At 40.4% G+C, this 17,654-nt stretch overlaps 1 protein-coding gene across 3 annotated transcripts in view; it reads left to right on the top strand.

Annotated features, from left to right (window-relative positions):
- The first annotated feature begins 1,009 nt into the window (after positions 1 to 1,009).
- Positions 1,010 to 17,654, top strand: part of ZDHHC15 (zinc finger DHHC-type containing 15) — a 99,380-nt gene continuing 82,735 nt past the window's right edge. The window contains exon 1 of one of the 3 annotated variants that reach the window (XM_027534310.1): positions 1,010 to 1,810. In XM_027534310.1, coding sequence (XP_027390111.1) covers positions 1,675 to 1,810 — 136 coding nt within the window. In that variant the 5' untranslated portion in view covers positions 1,010 to 1,674. The remainder of the gene's footprint in view (positions 1,811 to 17,654) is intronic. The other 2 variants (XM_027534311.1, XM_027534312.1) reach the window with 2 other exon arrangements.

The following is a 17,654-nucleotide window of genomic DNA, read 5'->3' as shown; positions in this document are numbered from 1 at the left end:
CATGGGGTCGTGAAGAGTCGGACATGACTGAGCGACTTGACTTTCACTTTTCACTTTCATGCATTGGAGAAGGAAATGGCAACCCACTCCAGTGCTCTTGCCTGGAGAATCCAAGGGATGGGGGGAGCCTGGTGGGCTGCCATCTATGGGGTCGCACAGAGTCGGACAGGACTGAAGTGACTTAGCAGTAGCAGCAACCTAACACAAAGCAACCACTCTGCAAACACTTGTTGAAATAATTGATGTGTATTTCCAGGCTGTTCCCCTCTACAAAATTCTGCCGGTTGTTTTACAAAAATACACTTTTGATAATGTCATTTTCATTGTCCCAAAACTTTTAATGATTATTCAATTCATTGTCCCCAAACCTTTAATGGTTGTTCATAACCTGCTTTACAGGATTATGTCCACATACCCTGGCAGGGTGTACTCTACTCACGACTTGTATTCCCAGTCTCATTCCTGACCTCTCCTCTTCACATACTCTCTCCTCAAGCTGTGCTGACTGTTTCTTGAACACGTTTGTATTTTCATTACTCTCCAGTGTCCAGTGTCTAGTGTTAATCGCTCAGTCCTGTTCAACTCTTTGTGACCCCATGGACTGTGGCCTCCCAGGCTCCTCTGTCCATGGAATTCTCCAGGCAAGAATACTTGATTAGGTTTCCATTTTCTTCTCCAGGTGATCTTCCTGACCCAGGGATCGAACACGTGTCTCCCCCACTGCAGGCAGAGGCTTTAAGATCTGAGCTACCAGGGAAGCCCGGGACTCTCTGCCTTTACAAATGCTGTTTCCTCTGTCTGAAAAGTCCTTCCCCTCCCTTTTGTTAGGCAAACTCTTATTTATTACTGAAGCCCAGCTTAAATATCACTACCTTGTAGTTTTCTCTCACCTCTCACAGAATTGACATCTCTCCCATTTTTTTTCTGTACCAATATGTTTATTTATTCTTAAAATAAATGGACTAAGTTGACTCGGGGGGGAGGGAACTAGAGAAAGAAGGAGGGAGCTTCCTGTTAATGGACTTACCCAAGCAGCAACTGCGGCGCTACGTGTTAAGCATATTGTTCAAGCAGCAGTGGGAGTATGGGGCTGGATGATCTTTAAGTCATTAGATGCTACCGTTCGTATATTTCACACTGCGTGTCTTTGTGCTCGAGTGTGTCAGACAATAGTGTGTGTGTGTGTGTGTGTGTGTGTGTGTGCGTGTGCGTGTGTGTGGCGTTGGGAGGGAGGGGACAAAGAAACAGAAAAAGATCAGAGCGGAGATGAGATGAGGGGAACGCAGTGCAGTAAGAGCAGATGGGCGGACCTAAATTTCTTCTGCTTAAGAGTTTTGCAGAGGTCTAGCCCTGCATCAAGTGCTGTGGCAAGGGGTGGGAGAGGGGGAAAGAGGAGGGACTGCACTCTCCACTCCCTCTGAGCGTGCCCAGCCTCGCCAGCCTGACGGATCATCTTCCGCTCCAACACCGCCTGTTCCTCCTCGCCGTGACTCATGCCTATTGTGTGTGGTGCACTCTGGCCTGCAGCCCCACAGGTGGTATCGACTAGGGGAGATTGTTCCCGCCAGGCTAGGCAGTGGAGCGCCGCACAGCGCGTCTTCCCGCCTCTCAGCCGCTGCCCAGCAATTCCGACCCAGCGCCAGCAGGCCTGCTCGGTCGATCTTCGAGCCTAAGATGCGGCGGGGCTGGAAGATGGCTCTGTCCGGGGGGCTACGGTGCTGCCGCCGTGTACTTTCCTGGGTGCCAGTGCTCGTTATCGTCCTCGTCGTGCTCTGGTCCTACTATGCCTACGTCTTTGAACTCTGCCTGGGTAAGTCGAGCTGGCACCTAAGGTGGGGAAATTATGCTTCAGCATAACCGTCTGCCCTACCCTTCACACTGGTGTCCCCTGTGTTCTTAGCCCTCACACTGCGGTTTTCCTTAAGCTCCCTGGAGATCTCTTGATCTCCAACCTATGGCTTCCCATAGTATTTCTTGCACCCTCCCACGAGTGTCCCACCATGTCGCTATCGTCTCCTAGCCAGGGTTTCTTACATTACTTCCTGGCCATACCCACAAGAATTTCCTCCCCACCCCCCCACTGGGGTCCCCTTTTCTCAAACAGGACAACCACTTGTGCCTTGTGCTCTGGTTCTAGGGGCTGTCATCCTACCGAGTTGAGTAAACAACGTACCCTGTATACTTAAACTGGCCATTTACACTATGAGTCCCTCCAATTCACCCAACTAAGAGCCCCATATTTTCCAATTTCTTCCTATTAGGAACCCCCAAATATTTCCTGTACTCCCTTACTAGCTCTCCCTTATCTAACACTGGGATTCCTCCTTTTCCAGTGATCCTCTCAAGCCAGCTGAAGTGCATTTTCTGCCACTTGGGACCCCACAGTACACCTTGTTCTATCCCACTGTAGTCTCCCCTTTTCACAAAGTAATGTGCCTTCCATTCCTCTTTCCCTGTGGGACTAAACTAAAAGTTCGATTAGTTTCCCTTCCATTCCCCATTTTCTGATCTTCTCTAATGGAATGGGAATCCTACAATACATCCCATCCTTTCTGCTCATACAAGAAGCCCTGATTTTGTCACACTGGAGCTCCCCTTAGTCTCCTGCCTGCCTGCTTTGAGGTACATTCACTCCTTCCCATTCATGGCCCCACATTATTTTCTGACACCTCATACTAGTCACCCTGCTTTTTATCACACTATGGTACTGCTTTGTCCACTCTCTTCTCACACTAGGGTATCCTGTTTACCCTCCTACAAGGGTTTCCCTGGTGGCTCAGACAGTAAAGAATATGCCTGCAATGCAGGAGGGTAGGGTTCGATCCCTGGGTGGGAAAGATCCCCTGGAGAAGGGAATAGCTACCCACTCCAATATATTTGCCTGGAGGATCCCATGTACAGAGAAGCCTGGTGGGCTACAGTCCATGGGGTTGCAAAAAGTCAGACACAACTGAGCGACTAACATTTTCAATTTCAAGGGTTCCCACAATATCCCCTGTACACCTTCCAAAGGCCATTAGTTTTCTATATGATGATCTCCTCTTGCTATCTTTTCTGAAATATACCCCCCACCTCCTGCAGTCTTCTTCCACTGTTAGCCCCACATTTTGCCATCCTCTTCCTCTGGGGTTTCTTATTATTTTCACTTACTTTCTTCTAGGATTACACTTGTCCCTTGTCTTCTCAAACTAGGGAAACACCATACTTTCCTTCAGGGGTTTCTAATATTTCCTCTCCTAACAATGGGGGGCTCATTTCTTGTCCCCTCTCATTAGACCATACTTTTATAAATCTAGGGTCTCCTGTTACACCCAGTCCTATAACACCAGGGAACATTTCATCCCCTCCAGTCTATAAAACAGTTCCCACAGTATATCTCACGCTCTCAAACTCAGAATTCCACAGTATTTACAGATGCAAATCCCAAGACTCTATCCCACTTGGATTAACCTCAGTCCCCTATAGTGTTATCAATTCACAATGGAGTCTTCATAGTATATCCTCGCAAAAGAACCTCTGCTTTTCTCATGGTGAGATTTCTCTTTGCCTCTCACATTGAAGAATCCCCATCTCTTCTCAAAGGAAGTTCCACTAATCTTGTCACTTCAGTATAGAATCCCACTTCTAACATTCTTAAAATTGTGTCCTATAATGTTCCCTATTCATTCAATGTGAGGTCCCAGTATATTTCCGTTCCCTCACATTAGGACTCCTATTTGTCTCTTTGGACATCCCCTCACTTTCAAATCCTTCCAAGACTCCTATATTTCTTTATATCAGATTCTTCTCCTCTTAAAAATTATGGTTGAGGTCCTGCTTTTTCTAACCCTAGGACCTGACTCCACTTATAATTTCTGTTTCTTACATATTTGACAAAGCAATAGTCTACTCCAGGTAGACTGGGATTAACTAGGGAGACAGAAGATAGCTATATTTTCTAATATAGAAGTTTCTTATAGATTCTGTGCATCAGAGTTTGAATTTTCCTGGTCCATTTCTTAGATTTACTAAGGAAAATACAGAAAGGTTATTACAAATTCAATTAGTTGCCTTCATAAATACAAATTTAGGCTGTATTTCTTTTTTTAATCACATTCTGATATGCAGGTGTATTAAATGGGCTGTACAATGACTGGGAAGTTTTTCTATTCCCAGAGCTCACCACTTTCTTCTTTTGAATGATTGATTGAAGGGTTAAAAGTTCAGCTCTGTTATTGTTGCTCCTAGGATCAATGCCATATTGTAAATATATCAGACATATTTTGGAGTTTTTCAGTACTGACCTACATGAGCTTTGCCAAGCAATTATTTTAAAAATTAATAATGGCTAACACTTACATAGTGCTTGATCTGTGCCAGGCAATGTTCTAAGTACTGTAGATATATGAACATTTTAATATATTAACTTATTTAATACTAACACTAACCATACAAAGCAGATATCATTACTATCCCCATTGTGCAGATGTGCAAAATGATGTAAAGACCAAATTAATAATTAGCTTTCTACAAGTTCTTATTAAGTTATATAATAGTAAAAGCTGAAAAGAAGCTTATTTATTTTGTTTATTTAACATATTTGCAGGGCATTTACTACATTCTAGGCACTGTTTGCAATGGCACTCCACTCCAGTACTCTTGCCTGGAAAATCCCATGGGTGGAGGAGCCTGGTGGGCTGCAGTCCATGGGGTCGCTAAGAGTTGGACACGACTAAGCGACTTCACTTTCACTTTTCACTTTCATGTATTGGAGAAGGAAATGGCAACTCACTCCCGTGTTCTTGCCTGGAGAATCCCAGGGATGGGGGAGCCTGGTGGGCTGCTGTCTATGGGGTCACACAGAGTCGGACACGACTGAAGTGACTTAGCAGCAGCAGCAGGCACTGTTTTAAGTGACTACACACACACAAACATACACAGACACACAAACTTAATCCTTATAACAACCTTATGAGGCAAGCATTATCATTATATCCGTTTTGAAGATAAGAAAACTGAGGCACAGACACATTGTGAAACTTGTCTAAAGTCATGGACCTAGTAAATGTCCAAGCTTGGATGGCAACCCAGGCAGTATAGCTCCTCAGTCCATGCTTTAACCTCCACAGTATCTTATTTAACTCCATCTACTTTCAACCAATACAGAGGTCTAAACTTGTGACTCACAGGCCATATGTAGCCTACAGATGTGTTTCATTTGGCCTGCACAGTATTTTCCTAACATTTTGCGTCAGATACCATTATTTAAAAACTAGAAAGGTAAGATAGCTTTTATTTCCAATTCTGGCTCCACCAATCCATCCTGTCATTCCCCCCTCCCTTTAATAAGTCTTTTATTTTTTAATTTAATTTTTAATTGGAGGAAAATTGCTTTACAATGTTGTGATGGTTTCTGCTGTACAAAAATGCAAATCAGCCATAATTATACATATATCATCTCCCTCTTGAGTCTCCCTTCCTTACCCCATCCTACCCCTCTAGATCACTACAGAGCACCAGGCTGGGCTCCCTGTGTTATGTAGAAACTTCCCACTAGCTATCTGTTTTACACATTATAGTGTATGTATACCAGTGCTACTTTCTCCGTTCTTCCCACTTTCCTTCCCCCACTGTGTTCACAAGTTCTTTCTCTATGTCTGCGTCTCCATTCCTTCCCTGCAAGTAGGTTCATCAATACCATTTTTCTAGGTTCCATATATATGCTTGAATATATGATACTTATTTTTCTGTTTCAGACTTACACTCTGTATAACAGGCTCTAGATTCATCCACCTTACTAGGACTGACTCAAATTCATTCTTATTTATGGCTGAGTAATATTCCACATCCTCACCAAAACTTATTTTCCTTTTTAAATTATAGCCATCAGAGTGGCTATGAAGTAGTATCTTATGTGATTTTGGTTTGCATATCCCTGATGACTAATGAAATAGATTATCTTTTCATGTATTTGTTGGCCATCTGTACATCTTCTTTAAAGAAATATCTATTTAAGTCCTTTGCACATTTTTAACTGGGTTATTTATCTTTTTGTTTTTGAATTATAAGATTTCCTTATGTATTTTGAATATTCAACCCTTATCAGAAAATGATTTGCAGATACTTTCTCCCATTCAGTGTGTTATCTTTTCACTTTCTTGATAGTATAATTTGATATCTGCTCAGTTGCTCAGTCGTATCTGACTCTGCGACCTCATGGACTGTAGCCCACCAGGTTCCTCTGTCCATGGCATTGTCCCAGCAAGAAACCTGGAGTGGGTTGCCATTTCCTCCTCCAGGGGATCTTCCTGACCCAGGGATCAAACCCACGTCTCCAGCGTCTCCTACATTGGCAGGTGGATTCTTTACCACTGAGCTACCTGGGAAGCCTGTCATTTGATACATAAAATCTTTAATTTTGATAAAGTTCAACTTACCTATATTTTTACTTGTTGCCTGCTTTTTGGTATCATATCTAAGCACCCATTGATAAATGCAAGGCCATAAAGATTTACCAATGTATTTTCTTCTAAAAGATTTTTATAGTTTTTACTTTTTATTAAATATGATTAGATCTTTGGCCAATTTTGAGTTAATTTTTGTACATGGAGTGAGGGAGGAATCCAGATTCATTCTTTTTCATGTGGCTATGAAGATGTCCCAGCATCATTTATAGAAGAGACTATTCTTATGCCATTGAATAGCCTTGACATGATTGTCAAAAACCAATTGATCATAGAGGTATGGATTTATTTCTGTACTCTTAATTCTGTCCCACTGATTTGTTTGTCGATTCCTCTGTCAGTACCACATTTGCTTTGATGACTGCATCTTTGTTTTAAATTTTGATGTCAAGAGTGTGAGTCCTCCAAATTTCTTTTTTGGGCATTTTATTTTTTTTTAATTTATTTATTTTAATTGGAGGCTAATTACTTTACAGTATTGTGGTGGTTTTGTCATACAATGACATGAATCAGCCATGAGTGTACATGTGTTCCCCATCCTGAACCCTCCTCCTACCTTCATCCCCATCACATCCCTCTGGGTCATCCCAGTGCACCAGCCCTGAGCACCCTGTCTCATGCATCAAACCTGGACTGTTTCATGATATGATATGTTTCACATATGATAATATACATGTTTCAGTGCTATTTTCTCAAATCATCCCACCCTCACCTTCTCTCACAGAGTCCAAAAGACTGTTCTATATACCTGTGTCCCTTTTGCTGGGTCGCATATAGGGTTATCATTACCATCTTTCTAAATTCCATGTATCAGTTCAGTTCAGTCACTCAGTCGTGCCTGACTCTTTGCGACCCCATGAATCACAGCATGCCAGGCCTCCCTGTCCATTACCAACTCCCGGAGTTCACTCAAATTCATGTCCATCGAGTCGGTGATGCCATCCAGCCATCTCATCCTCTGTCGTCTCCTTCTCCTCTGGCCCCCAGTCCTTCCCAGCATCAGGGTCTTTTCCAATGAGTCAATTCTTCCAATGAGGTGGCCAAAGTATTGGAGTTTCAGAATCAGCATCAGTCCTTCCAATGAACACCTGGGACTGATCTCCTTTAGGATGGACTGGTTGGATCTCCTTGCAGTCCTAGGGACTCTCAAGAGTCTTCTCCAACACCACAATTCAAAAGCATCAATTCTTTGGCACTCAGCTTTCTTCACAGTCCAACTCTCATATCCATACATGACCACTGGAAAAATCATAGCCTTGACTAGATGGACCTTTGTTGGCAAAGTAATATCTCTGCTTTTCAATATGCTATCTAGGTTGGTCATAACTTTCCTTCCAAGGAGTAAGCATCTTTTGATTTCATGGCTGCAATCACCATCTGCAGTGATTTTGGAGCCCCCCAAAATAAAGTCTGACACTATTTCCACTGTTTCCCCATCTATTTCCCATGAAGTGATGGGACCGGAGGCCATGATCTTAGTTTTCTGAATGTTGAGCTGTAAGCCAACTTTTTTACTCTCCTCTTTCACTTTCATCGAGAGGCTTTTTAGTTCCTCTTCACTTTCTGCCATAAGGGTGGTGTCATCTGCATATCTGAGGTTATTGATGTTTCTCCCGGCAATCTTGATTCTAGCTGGTGCTTCTTCCAGCCCAGTGTTTCTTATGATGTACTCCACATAGAAGTTAAAGAAGCAGGGTGACAATATACAGCCTTGATGTACTCCTTTTCCTATTTTGAACCAGTCTGTTGTTCCATGTCCAGTTCTAACTGTTGCTTCCTGACCTGCATATAGGTTTCTCAAGAGGCAGGTCAGGTGGTCTGGTATTCCCATCTCTTTCAGAAATTTCCACAGGTTCTTGTGATCCACACAGTCAAAGGCTTTGGCATAGTCAATAAAACAGAAATAGATGTTTTTCTGGAACTCTCTTGCTTTTTCCATGATCCAGCAGATATTGGCAATTTGATCTCTGGTTCCTTTGCTGTTTTTCTTTCTGGCTTACTTCACTCTGTATAGTAGGCTCCAGTTTCATCCACCTCATTAGAACTGATTCAAATGTATTCTTTTTAATGGCTGAGTAATATTTCACTGTGTATATGTACCACAGCTTTCTTATCCATTCATCTGCTGATAGACATCTAGGTTGCTTCCATGTCCTGGATATTATAAACAGTGCTGCGATGAACATTGGGGTACATGTGTCTCTTTCAATTCTGGTTTCCTCAGTGTGTATGCCCAGCAGTGGGATTGCTGGGTCATATGGCAGTTCTATTTTAATTCTTTTACACATAGGTGACTGATTTTCCCAAAACCACTAATTGAAGAGACTGTTCTCCATTGTATATTTTTGCCTCCTTTGTCAAAGATAAGGTGCCCATAGGTGTGTGAATTTATTTTCAGGCTTTCTATCTTATTCCATTGGTCTATATTTCTTTTTTCTGCCAGTATCATACTGTCTTTTTTTATTTTAAATTTATTTTTTTAATTGAAGGATAATTGTTGTACAGAATTGTGTTGGTTTTTGCCAAACATCAACATGAATCAGCCATAGTTCAAGACCCCTCCGTCTTGAACTTGCCTCATATCTCCCTCCCCATCCCACCCCTAGGCTGTTGCAGAGCCCTGGTTTGAGTTTCCTGAGTCATACAGCAAATTCCCATTTGCTATCTATTTTACATATGTTAATGTAAGTTTCCATGTTACTCTCTCCATACATCCTACCCTCTCCTTCCACCCCCAACTCCCACCATGCCCATAAGTCTGTTGTCTATGTTGGGTTCTCCATTGATGCCCTGCAAATAATTTCATCAGTATTTTCTTTCTAGATTCCGTATATATGCATTACTATATGACATTTGTTTTTCTCTATCTGACATACTTCACTCTGTGTAATAGGCTCTAGGTTCATCCACCTCAAGAACTGACTCAAATACATTCCTTCTTATGGCTGAGTAATATTCCATTGTATATAAGTACCTGAACTTCTTTTCCATTCATCTGTTGATGGACTTCTAGGTTGCTTCCATGTTCCAGCTATTGTAAATAGTGCTGCAAAGGTACATGTGTCTTTTCCCATTTTGATTTCCTCAGGGTATATGCCTAGTAGTGGGACTGCTGGGTCTTATGGTGGTTTTATTCCTAGTTTTTTTTTTAAGGAGTCTCCATACTGTCGTCCATAGTGGCTGTATCAATTTACATTCCCACCAACAGTGCAAGAGGGTTCCCTTTTCTCCACATCCTTTCCAACATTTACTGATTGTAGACTTTTTGATGATGGTCATTCTGAACAATGTGAGGTGATACCTCATTGTATTTTTCATTTGCATTTCTCTAATAATTAACAATGTTGAGTATCTTTTCATGTGTTTGTTAGTCACCTGTACTTCTTCTTTGCAGAAATGTCTATTTAGGTCTTTTCTCCACTTTGATTCGGTGGTTTGTTTTCCTTATATTGACTTGTATAGCTGCTTGTGTATTTTGGAAATTAATGCTTTGTCAGTTGTTTCATTTCCTATTATTTTCTCTGATTGTGAAGGTTGTCTTTTCATGTTTATAGTTTCTTTTCCTGTGCAAAAGCTTTTAAGTTTAATTAGGTCTTACTTGTTTATTTTTATTTTTATTTCTATTACTCTAGGGGGTGAATCATAGAGGATCTTGCTGTGGTTTATGTCTTATTTTGTTCTGTCTATGTTTTCCTCTAGAGTTTTATAGTTTCTGGTCTTACATTTAGGTCTTTAATCCATTTTGAGTTTATCATTGTGTGTGGTGTTAGGAAGTCTTCTAATTTCATTCTTTTACATGTAGCTGTCCAGTTTTGCCAGCACCACTTATTAAAGAGACTCTTTTTGCCCCATTGTATATTCTAACCTCCTTTGACAAAAATAAGGTACCCATAAGTACATGGGTTTATCTCTGGTTTCTCTATCTTGTTCCATTGGTCTATATTTCTGTTTTTTGTATTTGTACCATACTATCTTGATGACTGTAGATTTGTAGTATAGTCTGAAGTCAGGAAGGGTGATTCCTCCATTTCCATTCTTCTTTCTCAAGATTGCTTTCACTATTCAAATTTTTTTGTGTTTCCATGCAAATTTTGAAATTATTTATTTTAGATATGTGAAGAACACCATTGGTAGTTTGATAGGAAATGCATTGAATCTATAGATTGCTTTGAATAGTATAATCATTTTCATAATATTGATTCTTCCAATCAAAGAACATGCTATATCTCTCTATATGTTGGTGTTGTCCTTAATCTCTTTCATCAATATCTTATAGTTTTGTGCATACAGGTCTTTTGTCTATTTCGGTAAAATTATTCCTAAGTATTTTCTTGTTTTTGTTGCAATGGTGAATGGGATTGTTTCTTTAATTTCTCTTTCTGATTTTTCTTTTTTAGTGTATATGAATGCAAAGGATTTCTGTGTATTAATTTTATATCCTGTGACTTTACTATATTCATTGATTAGCACTAGTAATCTTCTGGTGGCATCTTTAGGGGTTTCTATGTAAAGAATCATGTAATCTTCAAATAGAGTTTTATTTCTTCTTTTGCAATATGGATTCCTTTTATTTCCTTTTCTGATTGTTGTGGCTAGGACTTCCAAAACTATGGTCAATAATAGTGGTGAGAGTGGGCTCCCTTATTTTGTTCCTGATTTTTAGAGGAAATGCTTTCTTTTTTTCACCATCGTGAATAATGTTTACTGTGGGTTTATTGTATATGGCCTTTATTATGTTGAGGTATGTTCCTTCTATGCTTACTTTCTGGAGAGTTTTTTTTTTTTTTTATCATAAATGGGTGTTGAATTTTGTCAAAAGCTTCCTCTGCATCTATTGAGTTGATCATATCTTTCAATTTGTTAATATGGTATATCACATTGATTATTTGTGTATAATAAAGAATGTTTGCACCACTGGGATAAAGCCCATTTGATCATGATGTATGATCTTTTTAATGTGTTACTAGATTGTATTTGCTAAGATTTTGTTGAGGATTTTTACGTCTGTATTCATCAGTGATTGTTTTTGCTCAGTCATGTCTGACTCGTTGTGACCCCATGGACTGCAGCATGCCAGGCATCCCTGTCCTTCAGCGTCTCCCAGGGCTTGCTCAAACTCATGTCCATTGAGATGGTGATGCCATCCAACCATCACATCCTCTGTCGTCCCCTTCTCCTCCTGCCTTCAATCTCTCCCAGCATCTGGGTCTTTTCCAAGAGTCAGATCTTTGCATCAGGTGGCCAGGTCCTGGAGCTTCAGCTTCAGCATCAGTCCTTGCAATGAATATTCAGGACTGATTTCCTTTAGGATTGACTGGTTTGATCTTGTAGTCCAAGGGACTCTCAAGAGTCTTCTCTAACACCACAGTTCAAAAGCATCAGTTCTTCAGCACTCAGCCTTCTTTATGGTCCAAATCTCAGATCCATACATGACTAATGAAAAAACCATATCTTTGAATATGTGGACCTTTGTTGACCAAGTAATGTCTCTTTTTATATATGCTATCTATGTTTGTCATAGCTTTTCCATGGAGCAAGCGTCTTTTAATTTCATGGCTGCTGTCAACATATGCACTGATTTTGGAACCCAAGAAAACAAAGTCTATAACTGTTTCCATTGTTTCCCCTCTATTTTCCATGAAGTAATGGGATCGGATGCCATGATCTTCATTTTTTGCATGTTGAGTTTTAAGCAAGCTTTTTTACTCTCCTCTTTCACTTTCATCAAGAGGCTCTTTAGTTCTTCTTCACTTTCTGCCATAAAGGCAGTGTCCTCCTTATATCTGAGGTTATTGATATTTCTCCTAGCAATCTTGATTCCAACTTGTGCTTCATCCAGCCTGGCATTTCACATGATGTATTCTGCATATAAGTTAAATAAGCAGGGTGACAATATACAGCCTTGATGTACTCATTTTCAAATTTGGAACTAATCCTTTGTTCTATGTTCGGTTCTGTTGCTTCTTGACTTGCATACAGGTTTTTCAGGTAGGTAAGATGCTCTGGTATTCCCATCTCTTTAAGAATTTTCCACAGTTTATTTTGATCTGCATGGTCAGAGTCTTTAGCGTTGTCAATGAAGCAGAAGTAGATGTTTTTCTGGAATTCTCTTGCTTTTTCTGTGATCCAACGAATATTGGCAATGTGATCTCTGGTTCCTCTGCCTTTTCTAAATCCAGCTTGAACATCTGGAAGTTCTTGGTTCCCATACTATTGAAGCCTAACTTTGAGAATTTTGAGCATTACTTTGCTAGTGTGTGAAATGAGTGCAACTGTGTGGTAGTTTGAACATTCTTTGGCATTGCTTTTCTTTGAGATTGGAACAAAACTGATCTTTTCCAGTTCTGGCCCACTGCTGAATTTTCCAATTTTGTTAGTATATTGACTGCAGCACTTTAACAGCATCATCTTTTAGAATTTGAAATAGCTCAGCTGGAATTCTGTCACCTCCACTAGCTTTCATCATAGTGATACTTCCTAAAGCCTACTTGACTTCGCACACTAGGATGTCTGGCTGTTGGTAAGTGATCACATCATCATTTTTATATGGGTCATTAACATCTTTTTTGTATGGTTCTTTTTATTCTTTGAGGTTCCCTTGTGGGTCAGCCAGTAAAGAATCTGCCTGCAATGCTGGAGACCTGGGTTCGATCCCTGGGTTGGGAAAATACCCTGGAGAAGGGAAAGGCTACCCACTAGAGTTTCTGGCCTGGAGAATTCCATGGACTGTCTAGTCCATGGGATCGCAAAGAGTTCGACATGACTGAGCAACTTTCACTTTTTTCTTTGTATTCTTGCCACGTCTTCTTAATATCTTCTGCTTCTGTTAGGTCCATACCATTTGTGTCCTTTATTGTGCCCATCTTTGCATGAAATGTTCCCTTGGTATCTCTAATTTTCTTCAAGTGATCTCTAGTCTTTCCCATTCTATTGTTTTCCTCTATTTCTTTGCATTTTTTACTTAGGAAGGCCTTCTCATCTCTCCCTGCTGTTCTTTGGAACTCTCCATTCAGATGGGTATATCTTTCCTTATCTCCTTTGCCTTTCACTTCTTTTCTCAGCTATTTGTAAGGCCTCCTCAGACAACCATTTTGCCTTTTTGCATTTCTTTTTCTTGGAAATGGTTCTGATCACTGTCTCCTGTACAGTGTTTTGAACCTCCATCCATATTTCTTCAGAAACTGTCTATCAGTTCTAGTCCCTTGAATCTAGCTGTCCCTTTATTGTATGTGTGTGTGTGTGTTAGTCACTTATTCGTGTCCTAGTCTTTGCAACGCTATGGACTGTAGCCCTCTAGCCTCCTCTGTCCATGGGATTCTCCAGGCAATAATACTGGAGTGGGTTGCCATTTCCTTCTCCAGGTGATCTTCCTGATCCAGGGATCAAACCTGGATCTCTTGAATTTCAGGCAGATTCTTTACCATCTGAGCTATAGGGAAGTCCCCTTTACTGTATATCATAAGGAATTTGATTTAGGTGATACCTGAATGGCCTAGTGGTTTTCCCTAGTTTTTTCAATTCAAGTCTGAATTTTGCAATAAGAAGTTCATGATCTGAGCCACAGTCAGCTCTCAATCTTGTTTTTGCTGACTGTATCGAACTACTCCATCTCGGGCTGCAAAGAATATAATCAGTCTGATTTTGGTATTGACCATCTGATGATGCCCATGTGTAGAGTCTTCTCTTGTGTTGTTGGAAGAGGGTGTTTGCTATGACCAGTGCATTCTTTTGGCAAAACGCTATTAGCCTTTTCCTTCCTTCATTTTGTACTCAAAGGCCAAAGCTGCCTGTTACTCCAGTTATCTCTTGACTTTGTACTTTTGCATTCCAGTCCCCTATGATGAAAATGACAGTCTTTTTGGGTGTTAATTCTAGAAGGTCTTGTAGGTCTTCATATAACCATTTAACTTCAGCTTCTTTGGCATTAGTGGTTGGGGCATAGACTTGGATTACTGTGATATTGAATGGTTTGCCTTGGAAACTAACTAAGATCATTCTGTTGTTTTTGATATTGCACCCAAGTTATGCATTTTGGACTCCTGTTTACTATGAGAGCTACTCCATTTCTTCTAAAGCATTCTTTCCCCAAAGTAGTAGGTATAATGGTCATGAATTAAATTTGCTCATTCCAGTCCATTTTAGTTCACTGATTCCTAAAATGTCGATGTTCGCTCTTGCCATCTCCTGTTTGACCACTTCCAACTTACTTTGATTCATGGACCTAACATTCCAGATTCCTATGCAGTATTATTCTTACAGCATCAGACGTTACTTTCACCACCAGACACATCCACACCTGGACATTTTTACCACTTTGGCTCAGCCTCTTCATTCCTTCTGAAGCTATTTCTTCACTCTTCTCTAGTAGCATATTGGGTACCTACTGACCTGGGAGTTCATCTTTCAGTGTCATACTTTTTTGCATTTTCATACTGTTCATAGAGTTCTCAAGGGAAAAACACTGAAGTGGTTTGTCATAAAGATGTTAAGATGGTGGAGTAGAAGGACATGTGTTCAGCTTCTCCTGTGAAAACTCCAAAATTGAAACTAGCTGGTGAACAACCATCGATAGAAGAATGTTGGATCCCAGCTAAAAAGGATACCCCGCATCCAAGGGCAAAGGAGAAGCCACATCATCTATGATATTGACATGTAATTTTCTTTTTTGTGGTATCTTTGTCTGGTTTTTGTATCAGGGTAATGGTGGCCTCATATAATGAATTTGGGTGTTTTTCTTCCTCTGTAGTTTGCTGGAAGAATTTGAGTAAAGTAGATGTTAGCTTTCCTATAAGCTTTTGGTAGAATTCACCTGTGAAGCCATTTGGCACTGGGTTTTTATTTGTTCAGAGATGTTTTATTACAGTTTCACTTCTGTGTTTGTGATTGGTCTGGTTATATTTTCTGTTTCTTCCTGGTTCAGGTTTGGAAGGTTATAGTTTTCTAAGAAATTGTCCATTTATTCCAGGTTGTCCATTTTCAGATCAGATCAGATCTGATCAGTCGCTTAGTCGTGTCTGACTCTTTGCAACCCCATGAATCGCAGCACACCAGGCCTCCCTGTCCATCACCAACTCCCGGAGTTCACCGAGACTCACGTCCATCGAGTCAGTGATGCCATCCAGCCATCTCATCCTCTGTCGTCCCCTTCTCCTGCTGCCCCCAGGCCCTCCCAGCATCAGAGTCTTTTCCAACAAGTCAACTCTTCGCATGAGGTGGCCAAAGTACTGGAGTTTCAGCTTTAGCATCATTCCCTCCAAAGAAATCCCAGGGCTAATCTCCTTCAGAATGGACTGGTTGGATCTCCTTGCAGTCCAAGGGACTCTCAAGAGTCTTCTCCAACACCACAGTTCAAAAGCATCAATTCTTTGGTGCTCAGCCTTCTTCACAGTCCAACTCTCACATCCATACATGACCACAGGAAAAACCATAGCCTTGACTAGACGAACCTTTGTTGGCAAAGTAATGTCTCTGCTTTTGAATATGCTATCTAGGTTGGTCATAACTTTCCTTCCAAGGAGTAAGTGGCTTTTAATTTCATGGCTGCAGTCACCATCTGCAGTGATTTTGGAACCCAGAAAAATAAAGTCTGACACTGTTTCCCCATCTATTTCCCATGAAATGGTGGGACCGGATGCCATGATCTTCATTTTCTGAATGTTGAGCTTCAAGCCAACTTTTTCACTCTCCACTTTCACTTTCATCAAGAGGCTTTTGAGTTCCTTTTCACTTTCTGCCATAAGGGTGGTGTCATCTGCATATCTGAGGTTACTGATATTTCTCCTGGCAATCTTGATTCCAGTTTGTGTTTCTTCCAGTCCAGTGTTTCTCATGATGTACTCTGCATATAAGTTAAATAAGCAGGGTGACAATATACAGCCTTGACGAACTCCTTTTCCTATTTGGAACCAGTCTGTTGTTCCATGTCCAGTTCTAACTGTTGCTTCCTGACCTGCATATAGGTTTCTCAAGAGGCAGATCAGGTGGTCTGGTATTCCCATCTCTTTCAGAATTTTCCCCAGTTTCTTGTGATCCACACAGTCAAAGGCTTTGGCATAGTCAAAAAAGCAGAAATAGATGTTTTTCTGGAACTCTCTTGCTTTTTCCATGATCCAGCGGATGTTGGCAGTTTGATCTCTGGTTCCTCTGCCTTTTCTAAAACCAGCTTGAACATCAGGAAGTTCACGGTTCACATATTGCTGAAGCCTGGCTTGGAGAATTTTGAGCATTACTTTACTAGCGTGTGAGATGAGTGCAGTTGTACGGTAGTTTGAGCATTCTTTGGCATTGCCTTTCTTCTGGATTGGAATGAAAACTGACCTTTTCCAGTCCTGTGGCCACTGCTGAGTTTTCCAAATTTGCTGGCATATTGAGTGCAGCACTTTCACAGCATCATCTTTCAGGATTTGCAATAGCTCAACTGGAATTCCATCATTTTATTTACTTATAATTGTTCATAGTGGTGTCTTATAATCCTTTGTGTATCTGTGTTGTCCATTGTAACTTCTCCTTTGGCATTTCTAATTTTATTGGTTTAAGTCTTCTCCCTTTTTTCTTGATAAGTCTTAGCTAATGGTTTGTCAGTTTTGTTTTAGTTTTATTAATCTTTGCTATTATCTCCTTTGATTCTTTTTCATTTATTTTTTTCTAAGATTTTTATAATTTCTTTTCACTTACTAACTTTGGGATGATTTTTTTTTTCTGTTTGTAGTTGCTTTAGGTGTAAAGTTAGGTTGTTTTTTTGGTTTTTTTTTTTGATGCCTCTCTTGTTTCTCGAGGTAGGCTTGCATTGCTATAAGCTTCCAACTTAGCATTGATTTACTACATTCCATTGGTCTTGAGTTGTCATTTGTTTCTAGGGATATTTTTCTTCAGTGATCTGTTGGTTATTCAGAAGCTTGTTGTTTAGCCTCCATGTGTTTGTGTTTCTGTAGTCATTTTCTCAGTAGTTCATATCTAATCTTACAGTGCTGTGGTCAGAGAAGATACTTGAAGTAATTTCAATTTTTAAAAATTTAAAGTTTGGTTTTTGGCCCAAGATATAATCTATCCTGGAGAATATTCCATATGCACTGTTTTCAGATGAAATACCATGTAGGTATCAATTAGGTCCAACTGGTCCAATGTATCATTTAAAGCCTGTGTTTCCTTATTAATTTTTTGCCTGAATGATCTGTCCATTGGTGTGAGTGAGGTATTAAAGTCCTGCAATAT

Source organism: Bos indicus x Bos taurus, chromosome X, assembly GCF_003369695.1.
Source record: "Bos indicus x Bos taurus breed Angus x Brahman F1 hybrid chromosome X, Bos_hybrid_MaternalHap_v2.0, whole genome shotgun sequence".
NCBI lineage: Eukaryota > Metazoa > Chordata > Mammalia > Artiodactyla > Bovidae > Bos > Bos indicus x Bos taurus.
This window is presented reverse-complemented; position numbering and strand designations above follow the sequence as displayed.